General features: G+C 45.3%; 1 protein-coding gene across 10 annotated transcripts in view; it reads left to right on the plus strand.

Moving 5' to 3' along the window:
• Nucleotides 1-25,013, plus strand: part of LOC8034687 (calcium-dependent secretion activator) — an 89,659-nt gene that overhangs the window by 48,610 nt on the left and 16,036 nt on the right. For 6 of the 10 annotated variants that reach the window (XM_029977362.4, XM_040207000.3, XM_040206999.3 and 3 more), the window contains 7 exons: nucleotides 563-686; nucleotides 2,366-2,392; nucleotides 5,132-5,241; nucleotides 16,084-16,240; nucleotides 17,388-17,529; nucleotides 22,561-22,716; nucleotides 24,622-24,775. In XM_029977362.4, coding sequence (XP_029833222.1) covers nucleotides 563-686; nucleotides 2,366-2,392; nucleotides 5,132-5,241; nucleotides 16,084-16,240; nucleotides 17,388-17,529; nucleotides 22,561-22,716; nucleotides 24,622-24,775 — 870 coding nt within the window. The remainder of the gene's footprint in view (nucleotides 1-562; nucleotides 687-2,365; nucleotides 2,393-5,131; nucleotides 5,242-16,083; nucleotides 16,241-17,387; nucleotides 17,530-22,560; nucleotides 22,717-24,621; nucleotides 24,776-25,013) is intronic. The other 4 variants (XM_029977364.4, XM_029977366.4, XM_029977368.4 and 1 more) reach the window with 1 other exon arrangement.

Below are 25,013 nucleotides of genomic sequence, written 5' to 3' on the forward strand. Positions count from 1 at the left end.
TGGTTGAGGTTCACATGGCACATCTTTTAAAGTTCTATAGTTTCTTACATTTTTGACCATTTAATCTATTATGTGGGCCTCAACATCGTCTCAGATTACCATCCACACCTTCATTTGTAGCAAAATTCTTGATGTAGCTTGTACTCATTGATTGCAAAACACCTTGAGGCTCATTTTTTGTTTGTACCATCACAGATCCCAGAAAGAGTTGTCCTGCATTGGGCAGTTAGCAGAAATATTTAAGATACTTGTATTAAAGGGGGCACCGAACAATGTTTGAACTTCTATAAAAGGATTGTGAGAGCTGTTTACTGTCACGTCTGGATTAAAAAACTGAAAAGCAATTTTGCCTGCATGCGTTAATTCTTTTTAAAAAAAATTCTCTAGCAAGTGACATTTTGGGCACCTCCTAACCACGCTTAACACTTCCACCTTTTTCCAAGTCATGTGCACAGTGACATGTTCCCGGGTGCAGTGGGGAGATGGAGATTCCAGTTGGGTTCTCTTTGAGAGCCCCCAGTGCCTGTGGTTCTGAATTGCGAGGCATTGTGTTGTCACGCAGGTGTTGATGAAGGACGTGATGACTCCGGCACCTCCCGAGGAGGTGCGTGCCATCATTAAAAAGTGCCTGGAGAATGCGGCCCTCGTCAACTACACCCGCATCTCCGAGCAGGCCAGGCTGCAGGGTGAGCTTCCCTTCAGCCCGGCTATCAGCCGCCATCTTGGTGCTCCCTGCGGCGAGGGCTTCGAAGCAAATTAGGTGTCGGGGTTACTTTCCAAATGTGGCGCTGGACCTTAATACTTCCCTATGTGAGCGGGACGTTCTTCAATTTAAACTTCAATTAACAGAATCGGTAATTGGACGAGTTGGTATGTATTCATCTTGAAACGGCACGACGTTACTTTGTTTCACAATAACTTGGCAAACTGTGGAGGCTGTGGCCCCCGCGATTCAATAAGTGCGTCAGAGCAAGGCATGTTACCACTCCACGGTCAACATGAATGCTCCTGTGACGTGGTGTTACGTTCCTCGCTCAACACTCTTATTGGGTCGCGGGGGCCGGAGCCTCTACAGTTCACCAAGTTATTGTGAAATGGAGTGTAAACACAGACAAAGTGAAAGACTGGACTAAACAAATGCTGACTAACAACTGACTGGTTTTATTTCTTAAGAACCAAAAGCATGCATGAATCTCTACTCAGGATGGTGCTGCACCTGCGCGACAAATTACTAATATCACCGAGTAATTTGTTGCGCAGGCGCAATCCCATCCTGGGTAGAGGGTCGTACGTGTTTTTGGTTCTTGAATAATAAAACCAATCAGTTGTTAGTCAGCATTAGTTTAATGATGATAATGTAATTAATTGCAAAGGTGCAAGCGAACTGGACAAGAATGACGAAAATAATCCCTGGAGAAGGGGAACAAGGGGACGAAGGACAACTACAAATCTCCAAACACAGCTAGGTGACTGGTGCACGACCGAAAAAATTTGCCTGGTCCTGGTATCGAACCAGGGACCTCTTCATTTCCAGTGGAGTACTCATTTCCAGTGGAGTACTGAGCTGACCAGGAGTTAGATGTCAATCGATCAAATTGGTTTTATCATCAGCCACCAGTCCAACACCAACAAGGTTGAACGGCTTGCATCTTTAAGTTATGATGATAATGCAATCCAATGCAAAGGTGCAAGCGAGCTGGACAAGAATGACGATAATAATCCCTGGAGAAGGGGAACAAGGGGGACTTTGTCCTCCTTGTTCTCCTTCCCTAGGGGTTATTTTCATCATTTGTTTCGTCCTGTCTCTCACTTTGTTTGTGTCTAGTCGCACTGTTTCAAGACGAGATTAAACTTGGATAATTCAGTTCAAACTACTTCGAATGAATTGTCCTGACCTGCAAATAGTTCAGTAGGCTCACAATAATTCAAACTCAGATATTTCATACTTCTGGTTAATTCAAACAAATTTCAAAATATTGGTTGTCACTATGTTTTCAATCTATTTTTTGAGCTAGCCATCTGTACTGCATTTCTCAGATGCATTGGAGGAAAGGTGACCGAACTAAAGCATGCTTTGTCAGCATGTGCTCCCTGATGGTTGAAGCTAACCGGACAAAAGCTACAAGTCAAAGATTATTAGAAATGCTCATTCATACTAAGGTATACTGGTTTGAGAACTTACAGTATGTGGTTTGCTATAAGACATCGGCATTCCTGCTTGGGCACAATCTCAGATTATTCTTTGACTTGGTCTAAAGTCGTGATATGGGCATTGTTCAGACCGGCCTGTAGCCCATTTCAATGAAAGCATGGCTGCTTTCAGTTTGAGACTGAGGCTTCACTCTCTTTTTTCTGGGCAATGCAGGAGATCAAGCTTCACAAGAACTTCAAGGTGCGCTTTTTTTCTGAAAGTTACTGTCCGCATGCTCCTACATAGTTGTGTAAAGAGAAAACCCGTGTTCATGCTGCGTTGGCAAGCTTTGGGCATGCGGATGAAAACATAACTTCAGAGCAACAGTTCTTAGCATCTCTTTTAATTAGCATACTATTGGGAAAATAAAAATTCTAGCCAGTGTTAATGATCTTTTAGTGATATTCGTTAGTTAAATGTCTACAGATGGGGCGTTCTTTTGTTTTTTTGACTATGGTGCCTGAATACATTCTTGATTCTTTGGTGGTGACAACTTACAAATAGTTCTCTCATATTATAAAATGCTATATATTGCGAGTTAGGTAGGGGCTGCCAAAATAGGGTGAACTCCTGTACACTTCTCATTTATATTCTTTTGAGGAATGTGATCAAAGTGTAGCATGAAACTGGTGGGTACTTCTGATGCCAAAGTCTATGCTGTCAATCTTTGTTAAACTTTGGTGAGAATTTGAGCGGTCTAAGGGTTTACTCCTATTTTTCTCAGTTAAGCATACACTGTTTTTGAGAGAAGCAAATACCGATTTGTTGAGGCTCTTCTTGGTCCTTTTGGTTAGACTCTTGAACAAGCAAACATCATGTCAACTGATTTCTTCTTTTCTCTGCTGCTCTGCTTGCAGACCAGGAATACCGTAAGTCGGCCAGGTTGACTGTTTTGCTCCTAGCTGCCATCGAGAACTTTCTCGCTGCTCTGTCGTCAATTAGCTGCCCCTACCTCAAGACCTTACTGACTTTGCTGACTTAATTCGTGCCTTCTTCATGCTACCGGCAACACTGTTGTTCCCCAATGTCCCCTACCATGACTTCCCTTCCTGCTCCTTTCGTATGTTGCATTGCTTACCGTTTACATTTAATTTTTATTGCTCATGGTGGCCTTTTCGCATTTGCTCATGTATACAAACCTCAGCCAATTTGCTTAGCCTTCAGAGCCAGCCAGGGTACCTTGACCTAGAGCTGTTTATACTAAGAGAGAGTTTGGCCAATGGGCAGAGCCTGTAGTCTGTTGGAATTATAGTTATTATGATGTACTCTAGAGGTTCAACTGGCGCTAGTGTCTATGCAACTTCTCGGGCACAGATTGAAGCAGACGACAACAAGTCTACTTTTGCGGTGCTCCTGTGCATTCCTACGGGAAAACGCTTGTGCACTTCGTCTTTTCGCCTGAAAATAACATGGAACTCTTTTGTTATTTTGGTCATAGCAAATAGTATGTACCTTTATTAACATTGTAAAAGTGTAATTGCCTTAGTTAGTGCATTTTTCTTCATCAGTGAACAATGTTTATCTTTGCTATATTTCAGGCCCAAACCTGTGTTTGGGCCTGAAATGGGATGCCTGACAGAGTGAGCCATTTCACTCTGCGAAAGTGGATGACCAGTGGAGCTGTTTAGCACACGACACAGACGTGACACAGAATGAATTTGTACAAAAATACAAACACATTTATTGTCTTGATCTGTGGTCATCGATCAAGTGCAAGTGGTCACCGACAACACTTGCAGTGCACGAGTCTGCGTTGCAGGATCCCGCACATTGCCGATGTTGGTAAAGTCTCTGCAGAACCACAGCCGATCACACATACAGTACACCCAAACTGTCTGCCCAGGAAGACCCTCTTGAATTTAGCGTATGCCCCGTTAAAGTTGTCCAATTTAGCAGCATGGTACCTGCGTCTTTTTTTTGCGTTCTCCGCCCTGCGATGTTTGTTGTCTTGTCTGGTTTGCCGGATGCGCTTGGCATTTTGTCCGCGATCTTCAACGGTGGTGTTTGCTGCCCGACGCCGACGCTGACATTCTCGTTGCCGTCCCTGCCGCTGCTCTTCGTAGACACGTTGCTCTTCGGGAGTCCAAACTACACGCGGCCTCCCCATTACGACAAGAGAAGTGAAATTGAAAATGGAGAACAACTTGTCTTTCTTGTCTTTTATATATATATACATTCGCGTGAACGACTACGGCCGATCCGAGGAGCCGAAGGAAACTAGACACGCACGACAGGACCGCCACCCAGGGAAAGTAGACACCCGCAACAAGACCGCCACTCAGGGAAAGTAGACACGCACGACGAGACTGCCACGCTGGGAAAGCAGAAGGAAACTTGGCACGCAAGCACTTGGAACGATGACAGAGAGAGGGCGGTGCGAGTTTTTGTTGACGCACATGAAATATCCACAGAACCCTAGCCATAAACAGCTTCGCTGTAAAATGCCGTAACTGACCAATTATTTCGTCTGCCTGACTGAGAAGCTACCTAGTATGTACCAATTATTCAGGATATTTTCTCTTATAATTGAGCCCAGGGAGGAAATGCACTCACTTTTTCCCACAGAGATGCATTACCGGAAGTCAATTTTCAGCTGATTGCTGTCTGCTTTAATTTGCGACAGCACGCTAGCACCAGTTGAACCTCTAGAGTACATTATAATAGCTGTATGGTTGGAGCAAGCCAACTTCGTAATAACACTTTATATGGCGTGTACTATACCTTTCGAGGAATGGTCATGGTTTTCTTATCCATCAACAACACAACATGAAGGAGGGAACATACCCTTTCCCAGTGCCAGACTCCCAGCTGTGGTTGCTAGATTGGCATCTTCAAAAGATTGCTAAACTCTCCCAGTATGAACGGTGTTGCCTCAACCCATTGCACAAAATGTGAGTTGATAACGTTGCGGAGCGTGAGCGTGTAACGTTGCCGTCGCAGATTCAAGCCTGGACATCCAGACGTCGCCGGGCAAAAGGCTGGAGGAGTTGATCCACCTGGCAGAACTCTGCGTGGACCTGCTGCAGCAGAACAATGAGCACTACTCCGAGGTCAGCCTCGCTCTGTGCACCTCGGAGCACTTTTCCCACACCATTCATGTGTCCAGGCACTGGTGATATGAGTCTGTTCATCCGGGGAGCACACAGTTGGTGTGCACGCACACAACACCCAATGCACCCAGTTCGGTTCAAGTTCCCCTTCCGTTTTGCAGCAACCTCCTTGTCCTTTTTGTTTATTTGTTAAACATTACCTTATTCTCTGGCTAGGGGTATTGTGGGAGATGGGCAAAAATAAACATTGCACGACACAGCAAAACAAAATTGAGTTAGTATGTTGTCAGTAAACAGCTAGGCAGGTATTTGACAGTTAGTACATGTCATAGAAGCATGATATCCTCAAGTCTGTTGGATCATCAGGCATACTTAATGCTGCTGTAGCCACTCAAATCTAACATTGACTGTGATGTGCAATTATAGTCGGTGGAAGTCCTTCCACATTCCACGTGCTAATATGTTTCTAGGTAAATCACTTAGGAAATTACCTAGAGACATTGAATACATTTGGTGATTGACCTTTATGAGCATCTGCAGAGCACCATCATTTTTTTAGACACTTGTGGGTCTCCTATTTTGTTTATGGTAGTGTCTGCTTCGGTAGAGCTTTAGGACAAATGGAACCATTTTTTTTTGTTGATATTTCTGAAAACAATGAATTCTTTTTGTCGAGGTTTTGAGAAGTTCTCTTGATACAGATTATGATGCCAATTGACACATTGTTTGTACAGTACAAGTGCTTATCTATCAAAGCCCAGCTTTTGTTTGGTACTATTTTATTTTTCCAATTTTTTTCGGCTGCCTTAGTGGTTTCAGTGTATCTATCATATTTAATCTGACTGACTAAAGACAATACTTTTGGAGAGCTTGCAAAAACATAGTCACATGCATTGCTTCGAGGCCTTTACTTATCTAGAGTTTGCAAAGAAACCTTCAATTGTAGACAAAGAGGTTGTTGCATCACATAAGGTGGGCCTTGGATGCATATAAAGACATCTGTATATGGTCCACAGGAGTGGGGTCCTCACATATATACGTGTCATGTGCTTGAAGCACCTTATTTCTGTCCCTTTAACCTGACTGCTTGGTATAGTTTTGTATCGTGTTCACTGAGGGTGCAGGTTTTGCAAGACAAGGATTGACCCGGTGGGGAAAGTTGAACTTCTTTTGGCCTGCGAGTTGATTTTGCTCCTGAATCAGGTTAAAGGAGATGTATAACAGCATTCTGACAAGGTCCTAATTGGTGCTCTCATCTCAAAACTGTTCATCACACTATGTAGAGCTTTCCCTAGGGACAAACTAAACCACCAGAGGCACGTTTTCGGCGCTAGTGAGAAACCAGTTGTATCAGGCGAGATGCCTACTAGGAGAGATAGAGAGATGTCCATACATCATAATCTCGTAGAACATTAAAAAAGACTTTGCAGCTCTTCTGACGTTACAAGAGACGGCACTGATAGCTGGCACTTATTTAAGCGTTGAAACAGCTGGCGACGTGTTTGAGAAGACTGGGCCAGATGCCGCTGCACGAAGGCAAATGCTTCGCAATTTGTGCAAGCAGATGCCGAAAGCGAAAATAAAGGACCGAGGGTGTCATCCTTTGGAGAGACCTGAAGCTATAGTTGTAGTACCGAAACGCTTACTGTCCACATGCACGAGTAATATATGTCTGTGGTGTCGGAAGAAAGTCTAAAAAATACACCAACAATTGCTCATGGCCACCAGTCATGCCAGCAATAGCCTGTACGGAAAAGGTGACCACTTTGGAAATAGTCTCCAGACCAGAGATGTCCAAGGACTACATATTGCAGTCATGCTAACCATTAAGTGTGGCTGTTTGAGATCTGTCCTCATAATTTCGACTCTTGAAGCTGTGCTATGACCTTGAAACACTGGTCCCAGAAAAACGCGAGTCGACAATGGTAGTTGCGTACGCTGAGCAAGAACCTGAACCTGAACTGCGCCTGGTGGTTGTTCAGACCGATGAGCTGGATGAAGTCGCTAAGTAGCCGTGCAGCGTTTTAAACAATTGCCGTGAGGGAATATGAAGAGTGTTGGTCTTCCCAGCCTTGCTGCATATAGCTCTGAGAGATGGGCTGCTGCAAAGTGTCAGAGCAGCTGCTTGCCACTTCGATGCGCTCTCTGCGCTGCATTTGGTTTGCACGCTGCACAGCGCCCCCCTCGTGGGTGCTTTCTTGCGCTAATGGCTGTGGCATTGTTGCAAACTCGCATAACCAGGGGGATAGGCCTGCGCGAGGGAGACATTATTTTTTGTCATGCCTCTGCATGAGTCGAGATAATAGATCTAGCCGAAAACATCCTTCTCGTTTTCTTCACTACAAACGTGTCAGTGAAGCGGCCATTTTTGCCTGCATCGTAAGTATGTGTCAAACTCACGCACTAGGGAGAGTAACGTGACACCTCTTCGGGTGTCTCTATGTACACGACAGTCAAGGAACTCCTGCAAAGACTGGACACACGCAGTCACTTGCGTTGCAACGCTCGAGACAATCTTGGCCCGCAAGCCTGCCCGACGGAACCGCAACTTTTTTGCCAGAGTCCGTAGAGAGTTTGCGAACTATCACGCGGGGGGACGACCTCTCCCCTAATGTCATGTCCAGCACAAAACAAACCTACCTCCTTTCGCACTTGTGCCGAGATCCGAACCACTTCAAGGTGAGTGGAACAGCCCTGTGGTCCGAGCGAGAACGAGGTGTCGGACGTGCCCCTCCCCACCGTCACGCTTTGTCACACCCCCGTCACTACCGTGTCCTTCGAGCATGCACTGCCACGTTGTGCAAACGCTGCCCCGCGCTTGCTGCATGATCCTGTCAAGATGTTGCCATTGTCGTTGTTGTCGTCGTTGTGTGTATCCCCAAACCTTGTGTTGTGTTGCACTGACCACTTGCAGGATGGGTGGTGCAGAGCTTGTGTGTGTAACTGTCTCTCTCTCTCTCTTTTCTCTCTTCCCCTCTCTCCTCCGTCCTGTGCGCCCTGCCTTGGTGCAACCTCCTCTTCCCCTGAAACCTTGACAGGGCTTTCGAGCGGTGAGTGGGGCGGACTGTGCTCTGCTTTGGCTGTATCGATTGCTGACGTGCATGCTGCTGCTTACTTTGAGCTCTCTCTCTCTCTCTCTCTTTCTCTCTTTTTGTCGTTAGCCCAACTTTCTCCGAAGCCACGCGTGGAGCGACTTTAGCCCTCTGCTTTTGAGTGCAAACGATTCGTAGTAGTAGTCGCCTAAAACTCAGTGGGACAAGATTACAAGGCTGAAGAAATAAGTTTCAAACCAAGCTGGTTTGAAGCACACTGCTAACTGTAGCTTGGTGATAGTAGCAAGAAGCTTCCACTTTTAATCAACGCTTTCTGTGTTTCGTGCACAATCTTAGCCATTGAAGTACATGCATGCTGTCTGCATATTCTAAAAGTTGTAAAAAAAAGAAAAGAAAAGGAAAAAAAAGCAAAGCAGGTGAAGTAAGGCTTTAAAGTTTCGGCCGGGCCTACAGTTGTAAGCCAAGAAAATTTGGTAGAGCTCTTTTTGTCTATTTGCATAACCTCTTATTCTTAGATACATCAGAAACAACCATTTTAAGGAGTCTAATCTCGCTGTCTTGCGTGATGAGAAAAAACATTGAGTGCGCAGGCAAGCTGGTGGAATTTGATCATGATGTACAGGGTGATTCAAGGAGAGGCCAGGCTCTTTAAATCGACCGCAAAATTCGGTTTCTTAACCTATCGTGCTACGACTTTGTGCAGCGTTGCCCACAGATGGTGCATTTTTTTTGTAAAATTTGCAAAGAGCGAACTTACCTGAGGAACAAGTAAAAAAAGAAAAAGGCTTACCTCTTATGGAAATGCAGCGAAGCCACCGGTCTTCAAACAACACGGCGCTGTTTCGCATGGGAGACAGGAGATGGCACAAGCGGTTGCGACGCCAACTGCTGCCAACGAACGAACATACGATGCCGAGAGCCGGCGTCTTTTGCAGACTGCAGTTCCTTGTTACCGCGCCTGTTTTTGTTTCTGCGACTGTCGCCGCCTGTGGAACGCGCGCCGCTTTTGAGTCGAAAAGATTGTCTGCTAAAGACGCCGGCTCTCGGCGCTGTATGCTCGTTCGCTGCGCCATCTCTTGTCTCCCGTGCGAAAACGGCGCCATGTTGTTTGAAGACTGGTGGCGTTGCTGCGTTTCCATAGGAGCTAAGCCTTTTTCTTTCTTTACTTTTTCCTCAGGTAAGTTCGCTCTTTGCAAATTTTACAAAAAAGAATGCACCACCTGTGGGCAATGCTGCACAAAGTCGTAGCGCGATAGGTTAAGAAACCGAATTTTGCGGTAGATTTAAAGAGCCTGGCCTCTCCTTGAATCACCCTGTAGGATACCCGAGACTGTGGTAAAAGCTGGGAAACTTGGTCGAAGAGAAAAGACAGGGGACATTCTTTTCCCTGTCTTTTTTCTTCAACCAAGTATCCCAGCTTTTACCACATTCTCGGGTATTCTACATCATGATGCGTGATGTCATGATTTATGTGCATAAGAAAGAGGAGTCTTTATTCATCAAAATGGGCCATGAAGCTAGTTTACTTTGGCTAGCCATTGTTCAGAATTAACCTCTAAGTATTTCTGAAGTATGGAAGGATGAAAAAAAATAGAAACAGCTAGTTTACTTTGGCTAGCCATAGTTCAGAATTAACTTCTAAGTAGTCCTAAAGTATGGAAGGGTGAAAAAAGTATCAGTTTAGTTTTACATTAAAAAAAAAGAACAGAGACTACAATTGTAGACATATTTTTCAACTGCTTTTTCTTTCATGAGATGACATTTATATGTATGTGATGCATCCAATTTCATTGCAAACGCCAGCTTTAGAAAGCAACAAAGCAAAATTACCTTTGTGATGGATGCAGTAATTTTTTCAATCAAGTTCACCAAAGGCGTAACATATGTTTGAGTTGCACAACTTTGGAAGTAGAAAAAAATTGCAGTGGCTTAGCTCGGCTATGCCAGGATATACGTAGCGTGAGCTTATGCGCACAAAATGAGAGGCGCTATCAAGCGGCTCCGGTGCAGCGTCAGACTTGGCTACTGCGCAACGGAGGCGCACAGCTGGGCACGCAGCGGCGCCGGTGCGTCTGCCGCGGCTATGACGTCACTCCTCTGGAATGCGCAGACCGGCGAGGCGTGCGTGGTGGCGGCGGCTCCGGCGCGCCAACTGTGTGCTGTGTGACGTCACTGCTCCTCGCGCATGCGCAGCACGGAGCATGGCTCATTATGCGAGCCACGCGAAACTGTTCAACATCGGCCAGTGTAGCTCAAGCTACAAAAATTGGAAGAAGGAAGAGGCTTTGCATCCAATAGCCACTATAGCATTAGGTGCATCACAGGAAAGCATCAGTTTCCACTTTGTGGTCCCTGATAATGCAAGGTCATGCACTCATCTCTTCAGCCTATATAATCACTGGGTAGCTAAAGGTGAGAAGTAGCGAGATTGCACCGCCCCTTAGGCATATCTTGCTTCTGCTAATTGAATTATTGAAGTGAACGGAAATAAGTTGCTATATCTAAGGAAGGAGTAAGCACACGGGCGAGCTGGCGAATACTTAACATGTCTAAACCTGAGACACGTAAAAAGAATGACACATGCACACCATCTCCAAACAAGTTTGTGTGTTGGAAATGGTGAGTGTGTGTTTTTATGTGTCTTCTTCCTTTTGTGTTTCAGCTTTAGTCATGTTAACTTTGCTAAATCTTGTATCTGTGCATTGTCAAGCTACGTGTTAGGTCCTTTGCACTTTGCCTTTGCACTTTAGGTAGAAGTCTCTGGGCAAAACCTCTCTTAAAAATGGAAGCTCTTATTAATTGCATTAATCGGAAGGATCAGCGGTCCGATATGGGTTGAAACTGAGGCAAAGGAGGAGACGAGAGCACTCTTGGGACTTCAGAGCATTGAGCTCTGGTTGGAATGATTGGTGGGTAAACCTAAATCAAGCTGCCTTTGTCTCCACTGCAGTCGTCAAACTCATTAGAATGTGGAACGCCGGCGTTTATCTTTTACATTCAAACGCGTTTGACGAGTACAGTGAAGACAAAGGAAGATATAGCTTTAGGTCTACCCCCTAATCATTCCAACCAGAGCTCGGTGCTCCGACGTCCCTGTGCGCTCTCGTTTCGTGCTCTCCCTCAGGTTATACCCGTATACTCTTAATGCTATTAATAATTTCTTGGAAACGTACGGTGCTGCCTTTAGCAGAAAATACTGCTTTAGCATAAATAGCAAAGAAGCCAAGGAGACAGCAGTGGTCATTGAAAGGCGTTTTCGTTGGCTTCTATGCCAGGCTGAGGAAACTTGATCAGCAGTACCACATGCCTATGGGAAAGGTTTGGTAAGGGGAAGCCATACTGAGTTGGTCCCGCACGCCCGGCGTGGAGGAGGCCAACTGACCTGGGTGTTTCTCTCTCTCTCTCTTTCTCTCCCGGTTTCTCTCCCTCTCTCTCTCTCTCTCGGTGTTCCTCCTTGCTCCTCGTGCCCCCCTGTGTGCCTTGTGCGTGTCTGTGCTGGTGACGTGTGGTGGTGACCGCTTCTCCACCCTCACGCCGACCGCCGCCGACTCAGGATCGGGTGAGTGGTCGCTCCGACGCAGCCCGTACCACCTAGAAGACGAGGCCCGTGCATAAAGGCCCGTTCACACGCTCGTGTTACGGTGTCCGAAGCGCGTCTCCGACCGGTGTGTTTAGCGTCCTGTTTCGACCGCGCATCGAAAGGGGTCCTGAAGGGGCAACAAATGATGCTGCAAAAGCCGGAGTATCACGCCGTCGGAGGTCGCGATCCCACTGGTCGGTTGTAGAAGTTGCGGCAAAAAGCACGAGCAAACGCGGGTGTCGACGTTGTTGCGGTGTCCCTACTCCTGGCTGCCGAATCTTCTGTGAACTGTCGAGCCAGAGAGCGACCCGCAGTGGAACAGGCATCTGCCACATTCAACACCGCCGCTGTCACACCACAGCGGCGTGACACCTTTAAGACGCCGTCGAGCGGGACCACTTTTTGGCGCGGTAAACACACCGGTCAAAGATGCGTTCCAGGCACCATACTTGCATTTGCTTATGACCGAGTTTTTACGATCTCTTACAATGAAAGAATACATCGGCAGGTTGGCACCACCTGTGGGCTGGCTCTGCAGTTGCATTTCGTTAAAGCGAAGGTTTTACAGGCCTTGGTTGCAAGCTTGAGTCTATGTACCATCTATAAGAAACAGTCGATTACAACATTGCGAAACGTTTTTCAAGCCAAAAAAGAAAGGATGATGCGCAAAAAAAATAGGACATACTGTCGAGACCGGTTATAGTGAAGTCAACAGGAATCGGAAATCACTTCACTATATCCACTATTTCGTTATAACTAGGGCTCCGTGTTTTCGGATAAATCCGAAAAACTCCGAAAAACACCCGCCCCCGGTAAAATTTTTTTCAATTCGGATTTATCCGATAAACTCCGAATTCTTATGTGCCCATGCCACCCCCCCCCCCCCCCCACTCACACACACACACACACACTCACAGCAAAAAGAAAAAGGGTTTATTTTTTATTTTTTATTATTTTTTTTACAATTTGAGCAGCGTGGGATCAGTGGTCCTGGGAAAATGATACCATAATTATCTTTCAAGCCTCGGACCGTTGTCAAAAGGGGGTTTTACGGCTTGCCTCGTCAAGGTTGGTTCAGGGAAACAGGTCATCGTACCATTCGTGTCACGACAAAAGTCACTCTTTTGGTTTCCAGTTTGGGCCATGGGATTTGGGATTTAGAGAAAGGACAGGGTATGTTTCTGGGGGTAACAGTGAAAGCTATGGACCAGAGTGATTGTACAAAATAGGGAAGAGGGGCAGTTGAAACTTCTCTATTACATCCTTAACCACTCCACCTAGCGCGGCCGCGGGATAGATTGATGGGATGGCTACGAGCTTCTTTGCGGCTACCTCCGGCAGTTTATTGATTTTTAGGTATCGAGTCTATCGACGTTTATCAAAACCAGACTTGTGTGCGACTTTTGTCGTGGGACAAATTAGTATTGCCAATGACACCAATGCCAAATTCAACTGAAGAAATCTTAATTGATACAAGCGCGTCTTATTTTTTATCTGGCATACGTTTGCATCCGGTTATTATTCTTTATTTCTAATAGGAAACACTGCGAAATTAATCTCCGAATTTCGGAGAATTGGGGATTTACGAAAAATAAACTCCGACAAACACCGAATTTTTGCTAAAAAAATAAACTCCGAAAACACGGAGCCCTAGTTATAACCGACTTCGGTTAACGAAGTGCAAAAGGGAATGAGAAACCGTGATCGTTAGCTGTAGCCGCTATTTCATTATAGCCGACTTTTTTATAACCGGTCTCGACAGTATAGGGAAATGCCGAGTGTTCCACAGCTGCCCGATCGATGTTGCCAGTGTGTTCTCTCGTTGTGAGAGATATTAAGAGGTTTTAAGAACCACCTCGTAAGCAGTCGCGAGTGTGCGAAGCAGCCTTTATGCCGTCGTTAGTGAATCTCCGCCCCGCCCCGAGCGACAGATGCGCCGAAGCTCAATGAATGTACGCGGCAAAATGGCAGACGTGCGTGTCTTGCTATCTTAGCGCGCTAGCATTGCGCCGGTTGCGAGTTGCTGCAAGATGCACTCATGGTGATGCGAATGCGAGCTAGGTGGCGCCGCATGGATCTGCTAGCAACGACGTTAGAGGAGGAAAGGCGGAGGCCTGGTCGTCTTGGTGGTATCGAGGCAGTTTGATTCGCTGCGGGCCGTGGGAGCCTAACTTGCGCTGCCTTCACCTCTTTTATGTGCGCTGATAAGGAGACTCATATTTTGGACACAAGGACACTTCAGAAGCAATTGAGTGCTTAGACTGATTGCCCCCCCCCCCCCCCCCCCCCACACACACACGCAAACACACCTGGAACACCATAATATATTGAGCTACAGTGAAAAAGTTGAGGGAGGTAATGTTTTTTCATTTTGCTGGTGTTTCGTAAAGACTGGGTTATGCCTAGACATTAGAGGATTTTAGTAGATCGTTTCAATACCTCCGATACCCCTGATAACGATGCAATGCATTTGCAAAGGCGGCAATGGAGTATCGGGTATTGTCATCAGAGTCATCAAAACGGTCCACTAAAACTCTCCATTGTCCAGTGGAGGAAGGACTGCGGAAATGCCACAAAGTTGTCCCAATGTACTGGCTTTGTCATATTACCACTTGTGCACTGCAGGAAGCCAACCTGTTGAATGCTCACACTTCGAACGCATTCTTGGACGGTTTGAATGAGCAATCTAAAATTATGAAATAATACATTTGTTTTATGATTGGTTCGCGATGTATGCAGTACGCGTAAACCTGCCTTGAGCAAGCATAGGATGCCACTTCTGTAACAACTATGATTGTGGTTATTTGCAGTGAATCGAGATGGCTAGAGCACTGACAAATTGTAGTGGTTGGTACCTTAATCTAAGATAAATGGGAAAAGGGGACGTGCTCATATTTTTTTATTCCCAGACGAGTTTTTTGACGAAAATTCTAAAAGTATCAAGAAACCTTGTGGCATTTCGATGAGACGGAAAATAGTTTGAGAGTTCTGTCATATTCTAAAAGCATAGCTTCCGAGACATGCTCAAGTAAGACATCTACAGCTTACCGAATGCTGAACGAAAAGTGCAATCCACAGGAACGATGATCCAGTTCCTGTGATCTCCAGCAAAGAATTTTCAGGTCTTGGCACACTATCCCTGGGTCGGACCTATGGGAATATTCCTAAATTTCTAATATCATCCTGAGCCTTGGTGTATTGTATTCAGCATCTGAAGCTAATATGAGTATTATAAAATTTGGGATATTTTCAGACTTTTCCAAACAGTTTTTACGTTAGATTATTCCATCTTCGTTGTCACACTTCACTGCGGCACGAATGCACTGTGGTGAAGCGACTCCCATGGCAGCTGTGTCGCCCCAGCAGTTTTCCGAAGGCGCATCGCCCGTGAAGAAAATTGAATCCGGGCGGGTTTGTAGACACATGTTTTGAAGAAGTTGTGGCTTTCTTTTTTCTCCGAAAATTAAAGATCACGCCGTTGCACATTTATTGATGCCGCGTGAAACCGTAAATTCTTGCCTGAAAATAGGTTCCACGAATTGGTCCGCACCTATTGTTCGGGAAAAAAACAAATGGAAATTGTTGATTTTGTTCTGTCACACTGTTTATGTGCGAGATAGCATTCGGGGCATACCAAGTAAAAAAAGCTCGAAGAAAATATTTTGAATGGTATAATTATTAACGGTCTTTCCTTTCTTGCCGCTAGCATGATCCGAGTCTTTGGGTATGGTGCCTGGAGCGTGCGTCTGACCGGTGCGTTTAGCATCCTGTTCCGCCCATGCACCAAAAGTGGTCTTGAAGTGGCAGTAAATGATGTTTTGAAAGCCGGAGCTACACGAAAGCCGAAGCTTACATGGACTGTCAAATCGGAGTGACTGGCTGCAGAACAGGCATTTGCCATCGCTCTGCGACACCGCCAGTGTTGCAGCTGGCAACAACATGACACATCTATGACAGGCAGAAATTGAGGAACCACTTTTTAGGACGCAATAAACACACGGGTTGGAGACGCGTTGCAGGCACCATGCTTTGGGGCGATGCTCTTAGACAGCAAAGATGATTCAGCAGCTGTCCTTAGGACGTCTGTGGGACGTTACGACATCCCGAGGATGTCCACGGAACCGAGTGCCCTGTTAGGGCTGGCCGACACCCCACCCTCGCCGCATGAAAGTGCTGACGTGGGCGGGGCACCATCCTTTTCTGACGCAGGCGTTTGCGTGGTTCAGCGACCTCCTAGTGGAGCATGCGGAGATCTTCTGGTCCCTGTTTGCAGTCGACATGGACTCCGTTCTCGACGGACAGCCGCCCGACACCTGGGACAGCTTCCCTCTGCTGCAAGTGCTCAACGATTACCTGCGCATCGACGGTGAGGACGCAGTACCCTCGTGAGGCCACATCGGGAGCACGGGGCGCATTCTGAAGGCGGAGCATGCTGGAAAATCCTTGGGATACCCCTCCATGTCATACATTCTTGAAAACTGAATTTGATGGCCAGACATCCGTTTATAAAGAAACAACGATCAAATTTTGATGGCGGTAGTAGAAGTACTACTAAAGGGCAACAGAGCTATCATGTGATACGAGATGTCACGGGATTCCCTACGCAACGACGGGCGGGATTGGGGCAGGCCGGCGGGCCACCGTTGGAGCAGGCGTGTGCCAGGCACAAGTGTCGTCTGCACCGCACTCCTCACCACGTTTTGGTGTCTATGATATTGGACGATGTCTGCACAACTGCGGCATCGGTCTGCACACATAGTGTGAACGAAAAATAATTGCAAACGATGAGACGACGATGGCGGTCGTGACGCGGGAGATGGCGGGACGGCCGCCAAGAAGCACACTGCGGAGGCACGTTAGGCCAATCACGTGGACACTGCTGAGTGCCGAGAGGAAACGTCACTGACGTCGCCCGTTACGCTTGCCCGGAGAAGTAAAAACAAGCAAAAAGGGGCAGTGGTGATGAAGTCTAGCTCAATGTAGGCTACGCCCATGGCGCAGCCTTGACTGCGCTGTTGGTTGCCCCTCAATTCGCTTGCTAGAGTCAGCCGATTTCAGCAACTTGGCGCATTGCAAAGCTTGCTGTATTGAATAAACACTTAGGCAGAATTAACTAGGTCATAATATTTCTTGTGGGGTCTTTCTAAGTGATACTGAAGATCATACTGCATTGTATTTTTTTTCAAAAACATAATTGAAGTGGAGTTGTTCTTTAATAGAGGGTTCAATGTTTGTGGGTTACCTCATCCGATATTTTATTCCCACTACTGTTTAATTAATTTTAGCCTGTCATCATCATCCTCTTTTAGAACAAATAATTGAATGGGGCTTACTAGCAGTGACTTGACAATAATAACTAGCAGTAAGAAAAAGTTATAATGTGAACGCCACGCATCATTCATTAGGCCGAATGGAAACATTCCCGGGAGAGACGGGAATTTGAAAGAAATTGCAAAGGTGACTGACGCAGCAGGAAGTTGTGTAGCAGTGGCCGAGCGCTTCTCACTTTTCAGAGAACCTTTGCGGCGGCCGGTTCCACCAACACCTTCGTGACAAGTTTGCACCACAAGTGGTTCGCTACGTGGACCTCATGGAGTCTTCCATTCATCAGTCGCTCCTCAAAGGCCTGGAGAAAGAGCGCTGGGAACTCAAAGGGTTGGTAGCGCAGGGACCGCATGTCGTTTATGGAGCTCCAGCACTGCCTTACTACGCAGACGCTGACAAGGAAACCTGCACCATAGTCTGCTGCAGGTTAAGGAAAGCGGGACAAGCCTCTTCCACAAAGCTCTGTGCATGCTATGTTGGGTGATTTCCCCCTCTCCATTTGCCTTCTCTCCAGCTTTTGCTCTACTGGAGTGGAAAGGGCAGAGGGCTTTGTGGGAAAAGCCTGCCCTGCTCTTTCTTTACCTGCAATAGGCCATTGCTGTTTAATGAATGCTGCTACCATAAACTTCAGATAATGAGGATTACATATGTTGTTTATACGAGCGAAATGGTTAAAGTGTATATAAGTAGCAAAGCAGCCACAATGGAGGTCCCAAGGAGGTGTGTCATTAGTATGAAGCTGCAGGGTCAGAGAGGGAAGAAAGCTCGGTTTTTTGGCTCTCGTAAACAAAATGCACATCACTGGAAGGTGGGACTTCGTGTGAATGGCCCCTAGCGGTCGCGATAGAATGCCGGAGTGTGAAGATCAAGAAGTTCCCTGGATCGGAACATAAAACCAAAAAGGAAAATTATCTATGAGCCAACATCCACTTAGCCTGTATTTGTCAAACCAAGAAATGACATTGTGGGTGCCCGTGACGTATATTTTAGCAAAAACACTTTTCTGCAAGAAAAAAAAAAGTCTTCCTACTGACAAGTTTATTTTAGTGAAATAAATGCCACAAGTGCCCACAATGCCATTTCTTGTTTTGACGAATTATTAAGTCGACATCGATTCATAAAGAAATTTAGTTTTTCGGTTTTATCTTTTGACCCAGGCAACGTCATGTTTTGAAACTTTCACATTCTTTTACCACTACTAGCGTCACATTCATACTGAAATTCTAGATTTCTGCGATGTGTATTCAGCGATCCAAAAAAGTGGGTTTAATTTTTTTGCTCGAACATTGTAGTATAAAAGATGAGTGTAAAAATTGTGATGGGTCATAAGCATCCCTAATGAAGGCAAACCTCAGATAATATTTTCTATTTTTTACACTTAATGCCTAATATAAATCTGAATTAATTAAGGCCATTTATCATGGTTCATATTTAATGAGGTAATGTTCCCTTTGAAATCCATATGCCATCCTGTGGCCACACAATATACACTTGTCACGGTCCAGCAACCAACAATCACTTGCATGGCGGCTGGTGCTAATTGCTTGGCACCATATAGCGAGGAATGGACAGTGAATATTTCGACATTGCGTTTATGTTTGTAGGTGAGAAATGGTTCAGTGTTAGTGACTCTAATTTGCAGGCATAAATGCCAAATTTGTTGTGGTAACATCGATGAAACAAAACTGTACTAAGATATCTGTGCTCTTTGTTTTTGTAGCGATAATTCAACAGAGATTCAGACAACCGATGAAACAGACTCGTAAGTAACCTTTAAAAGGGAGTAATATTGAGTGATGTTGACTGTCCGGGCATAATGGTTTCAGGCTGCATGGTGCATGACGAGGAAGGGGTGGATTATATGGGAGTGCCAAATTTAATACTCTTAATTGCAAACATTCATGTGAACTGTTGTGTACTTTATTTATTCATTTACAAAATACATTAAGGACCTGGAGACATTATACAACTCTGGTACATTGACATGACATGAGTATAGAAATCATTCTATTAATAGTTTGAATATTACAGGAAGTGTACTAATATATAGGATTCATTCAAAAGAGGAAGACATGAAGGAAGCAAAATCGAAACAGACTTCGGAAACATAACCATGTAAAGAGTCAGCAAGAAAGGGGTTGCAACTCAATTTCTAGCCTGTGCAGGTTTATTTTAATGCATTTTATATTGCTGTTAGCATATACTACTGCCTGTAGTTATCTTGTCCCTTTTAAGTGTAGTCTACTTTCAAAATTTCAACCATATTTTTTTGTCGAAGCATGTTTTGTTTTTGAGCGTAAATATTCGTAAAAAGGTAAAATTAATTTGTTACTTCTGTATCGCTTTTGCAACTGTGCACAGACTAATTCTCATTGAAGCAGTAAAAGGGAAGTGGGGGAAGTTTACAATACAACTTTGATAATCAGTTTTAATTCCCTAACTACACAAATGTGTCTTTCTTGAGTTGTTTAAGAAGTAAAATTTTATCACCTGTGTACACTATCCTACACAAAGCTTTTCATACAGCCTAGTCGAGATGGCTGCCACAAGCCCATAGCAGTTAAGGAGTTGGCCATCCTCCTCATTGTAAAGTCACATCAAACCAAGGTGATGTTACACTGAATAGCTGGGTGTGTCAAGACTAATCCCGGAGAAAAACTCACCGGAGAAAAGCTCACCGGAGAAAAGCTCACCGGAGAAAAGCTCACCGGAGAAAAGCTCACCGGAGAAAAGCTCACCGGAGAAAAGCTCACCGCAAAACCGGCGGATGCGGAGAAAAGCTCACCGGCCATTGAGCGTATGCGGAAGAAAGCTCACCAATTTTTTTTTTCTTTTTATATGGAGACAGTTGGATCATGCGTAACGTATATCAATTTATTAACATTAAAATTCGTCAGCTTTGTAAAAAAGAAAATATCCTTTTTTGTAATATTTGTTAAGCTTATTGGGTATATTGCTCCCAAATTAATAATTGCGGGCGAGTGTTTTCTATGGCTTACCCTCTACGCAACGAAGCCTAACTGAAAACTTTATGCACTTGAAGAACAGGAAAAAGTTGAAAACTTAATAATGTCTGCCTAAAACCTAAAAATCAAAACTGTAAACGCCTAAGTTCGAAAGTGCACGCGCAACAACGCGGTGCCTGAAATTCTCTTTGAAGCTGTTGTTCACCTTTGAAGAGAGGTATATAGTCAGTAGGATATTGAGGCTTCTTTCTTCCGCGAACATGCACATTTTCTAGCCGTTCGTGCTGGTGTTTCCACTCTATGCCTTTGTACGATAGTGCCCTTCTACTGCGAACCACCCATTACCTTCAGAGCTGCACACTGGCACCGTTGTTACTCGTGACCTATATAATAAGTAGTCTTGTGTGATGTAGCGAATAGTGCGAGTTGGTAAACGTTATACATGATGAAAACCGCTCAAACGACGACGACGGAGTGAAGACAACAAACACGAAGGGACGAGGCTGTTCTCGCAACTAAAGCTTTGTGAGTGAAATTAACAGAAAGAAAACAGCGTAGCTGACCCTGATTACATCAACAAATACCTACTTATCTATTAGGCACTACACAATATTTGGAGCTGAGACGGTTCACACACCGCTATTCATATTAGCTCGCAAAGAACAAACCTCTTTATCTGACAGGGCTACCGAAGGCGCACTGTCAGCTGTGAACAAATTGTTGTTTTTTCTTACCAGTGTACAATGTTCTTATTTTATACTTGCGGCTTATTTAATATACATAATGGCCGATTACTAATTTCTGAGGAATTAGTAAATATGCCCAATGAACCTCAGGAATATTGCGAAGACAGAGGAGATATTTTTAATGAAGTGACGAATGCTAATCGTGTTAAATTGCCACGTTTGACGTAGAATTCGCTAAGTTAAAAAAATTCGGTGAGCTTTTCTCCAGTGAGCTTATCTCCGGTGAGCTTATCTCCGGTGAGCTTTTCTCCGGTGAGCTTTTCTCCGCCGCCAGTCAAGACTACCTATACTGCAGAGGGACCCATTTCAGGTGAAAATATGTCTATGATTGAAGTGTGACTATGTATGTGACTGTACTACCCCCCCCATAGCAAAGTCACTTTCTAAGACACAATCGTAATTACGTCGCTGCTTTTACTAGCACGTCAATACTTCAAATGCCTGTATTGACAACAGTAGGAGCCTAGTGCAACTTTGGTTGATACTTTTACGCACAAAAGGATAAACACAGAACACGATATCTTTCACACAACATTTTGAAAGATGTTTCATTCTGCGCTTCATCCTATGTGTTTAAAACTTATCAACACGCTCGGTTTTTAATAATTTGGTTTACTATCAAGAAAGGTTGCGAGTTGACGTAGTGTCGAAATCTACTTCCTTTTGTAAACTCGGTTTACTGTAGGTGGGTCTACTTTAAGACCAAATCACTTTTACAGACTTGAAAGTTGGATGTCTGTGTGCCCCCATCTTACTTTTGGTGTGTGTGAATCTTCCGATAGTCAGGCCTGTCCATGGTTGTGCCCGTTGCGCCCCAATAAAGCTTTTACCACCCACAACGGCCATACCAAATTTTGAAGCGTGGCTGCTTGCAGGTGCATTATACAAGTGTGCAAGCAGCCATGCTTCAAAAGCTAGTCTCGTCCCGTGGTTTGGAGGGGGCACCAGTCTGCCAACCATAGGCTTACCTTAGCGAGGCTTCGCTATCAGACGATCTACAGGGTGTTTCCGAGTGCTGTTCAAGCGTAAAAAGATTCCTATAAATAAACCCATGAGCTGAGTACAATAAAACTTTTTGCACAGGTATGTTTAGGTGGTGCATTTATCCTACTCAAATTTTATGAGTGTAGGCTCTAAAGAAAAAATTTAAGCCTAAAGAAACCTGCTTTTTCCTATGCACAGGGAGAAAAGCGGCAAAAATCGCTCGGTTTACGCAGCCACTCACAGATGGCAAGACATAAAGCAAAAACGTGAAAGTTTGTTTGAGATGAAAAAATAAAAGCAGATTCGACAGTTCTGAGCATATGTGATGCCATCTGTACGTAGCAGCATCAACCAGACGCTTTTTGCCGTTTTCTTCCCCTTGCATAGAACAAAAGCAGAGTTTTTCAGGCTTATATTATTTTCCTGAAACCTGCACTCATAAAATTTGAGCATGATAAATGCACAACCTAAAAGCACCTCTGTGAAAAGTTTCAATGCACTCCGTTTGTTAGTTTATTTATACAGAATTTTTAATGCCCGAGTAGCGCTTAGAAACACCCTGTAAACAAACCAAAAGCAAGATGGCAGTGCCCAGAGGCTGTGGCATCCAAGCATGTTGTGGAAATGGCTGTCTCTAAGAAAGACGGGCCATGGGCATTGCGCAGCAATGGATGCCCGTCGTCGGAGGAGCTGTTCTGGAAGCTGGACGCCTTGCAGTCTTTTATCCGAGACTTGCACTGGCCGGACGAGGAGTTTGCCAAGCACCTAGAGCAGAGGCTCAAGATCATGGCTTGTGAAGACATCGACATATGTATCAGTAGGTGAGTCTGCCTGCAGCTATATTGGTACACCCACACACGCTTTGGATAGGGTTCGTTTTTCACCTGTCGTTGGGCTCTCATTGTGCGTATAATTTTCCCGTCTTGAAATATTTGGAGTCATAACAATTATAAGACCTCTGCCTTTTTGGCTTTTGTGAGTGTCTTTAACGTTTTTGTACTAGAGTTGCCATTGTTTGTGGATGTCTTTACCGGCTCGTGCCATTTCGGCTTTTTCGTGCTTGTCTGGGCTATCGATACCTCTCTGCAGCGTGTCTTAAATCATTAAATGCTGCAAACTTGCCAGGCTCTGAATTTAGCAAAAAAAGGGACATTCCAAATGTTTGTTGTGAAATGTTTGCTAAAAACCCAATCAATAAAAATTTAGGAACAGTTATGGCACCAATCGGTAAAACAGTTCTCATATTAACAGGCACGCGAATCTCTAAAAGCTCGTTCATGCATTTGCTAAGGACCTAGTTCTTGCAGTCTCTTACGACGAGAAAACACTGCATGCTGGCGCCATCTATAACGTGACCCTGGAACTGTAATTCACTAGAGTGAAGGTTTTGCGGTACTTGCGAGATCAAACATACCTATTATCTACGAAAAATGGTTATTTACAGCATCGTCAAAATTTTTCCATGCCAAAAAAGAATGATGCACAAAAAAAAAAAAGGAAATACAGTCAAGCCTGCTTATATTGGACAACGCGAAGATCATAAAAAAGTTTGATGATATAGCGAAAATTTGGGACAAAATGAAGCAAAAAAGTGCATGCAATGCAGCCGACACAGTCAGGAGCTAACTCTTACCAGCTTGCGCTTCACCGTTGATCAGAACACTTTCTTGAAAAAATCATTTAATATGGGATACTGCGTAAGTGTAGCCTGCTCCTCTGAACGCGTACCTGGTAACGTCCTGCTTCACGCTAGCGAAACAGCGGACGGGCACAAGTCCGCTGCCCTTGATGGCACTGCAGTAGCGGTGTAGCGGGGCCACGGTAGCTCGGAAGCGTTACGGAGTCTTCGGCGTCTGTAGGACTGGGCATGCCGCTCGCAACAAGCCACTCCCGAACAACCTCGGTGGCGATCTCGATGTAAATCGGCTTCGCCATGGTTCTCGCAACGTCGTTGTCGTCGTTGCCGACGTCAAGGGAATCACGGCGGAGCTGAGCGACATTGAGAGAAACAGACGTCGTCTTTGCCGACGTCCGTTTCTTTACGCTGGCAGCCATCTTAATTGGGAAGAGACAAGCGAGACTAACCCGAACATGACGGAGTGACGTCGTCGGCCGAGTCGCCGAGTGCGGGAAGTGGGTGGCACGGACGTGGGGATCGGTGACACTGCTGTGCCCTACATGGCGCTTCCGGTGCCAGCGACACGCGCGCACCATATTTACAGCTGGTCGAGCTTTCCAGAATCGCAAGCGCCTGCCGCGCCACTGCCGTGCACTGGTGTGATGCGGGGAAGCCTGCCGCACGCCTATGGAGCATGCACGTACTGGTGCGGGAGAGCTCAATATATCCATTATGAGCCCGATCACATTCATTATAAAAAAGTTAAAATGCGTCTAATTTTATCACAATTCTACGAGGGTTCGATATAGGCAGTAATTCGATATACCTACGTTCTATATAATCGGGTTCGACTGTGTATGGGAACTGCAAGTGTATAGAGGGCACCAATGTCTTCTGTCATCATAATAGTTTTTAAGAGGTTTTAAGGCACACGGTCAAAAGCTGTCGCAAGTGAGTGAATCGTTCGCGTCGTCCATCTCCCAAAGTTCTTTTCCAGTTTTGGGTTGCTCCTTTTTTCTTTCGAGAGTGCTCGATTTTGGTCGAGGAATGTGTTTTGCGTGTCCGGCGGCGTCATCTTGCTGGCACGTGTGTGTGCACCCACGTGCAGGACACTGCAGGCGTTCCAGCAATGGCAGAGGCGGGGGAGCAAGTGGACCAGCACAGACTACATTGTGCCCTCCGAGATGTGCGCCATGATCAACGTCGCCCTGGAGGCACGCACCCAATCCCTCAAGCTCTGTACCGTCGACGGCGCAGACCTGGTAACGATAACGATTGATGGCAACCTTCTAAGTCCTACAATGCATGAAATGCAGTATTTTGGGGAGCGATCGTCTAAATTGGTTTAGAAGACTTTAAGAGTTGTTTCGGGGAGTGAAGAAGGACCTATATTTTTATCAATTTCCCCACTAAATTTAGCCGGGAAACTCACTTGGTGCAAAGGTCACGCAACATAAATTTTTCCTCCAAATTTGGGGGAGGAACTAAATTGGTGTTCCG

This window comes from Ixodes scapularis, unplaced genomic scaffold (genome assembly GCF_016920785.2).
Source record: "Ixodes scapularis isolate PalLabHiFi unplaced genomic scaffold, ASM1692078v2 PGA_scaffold8__174_contigs__length_109621045, whole genome shotgun sequence".
NCBI classification, from domain to species: Eukaryota; Metazoa; Arthropoda; class Arachnida; order Ixodida; family Ixodidae; genus Ixodes; species Ixodes scapularis.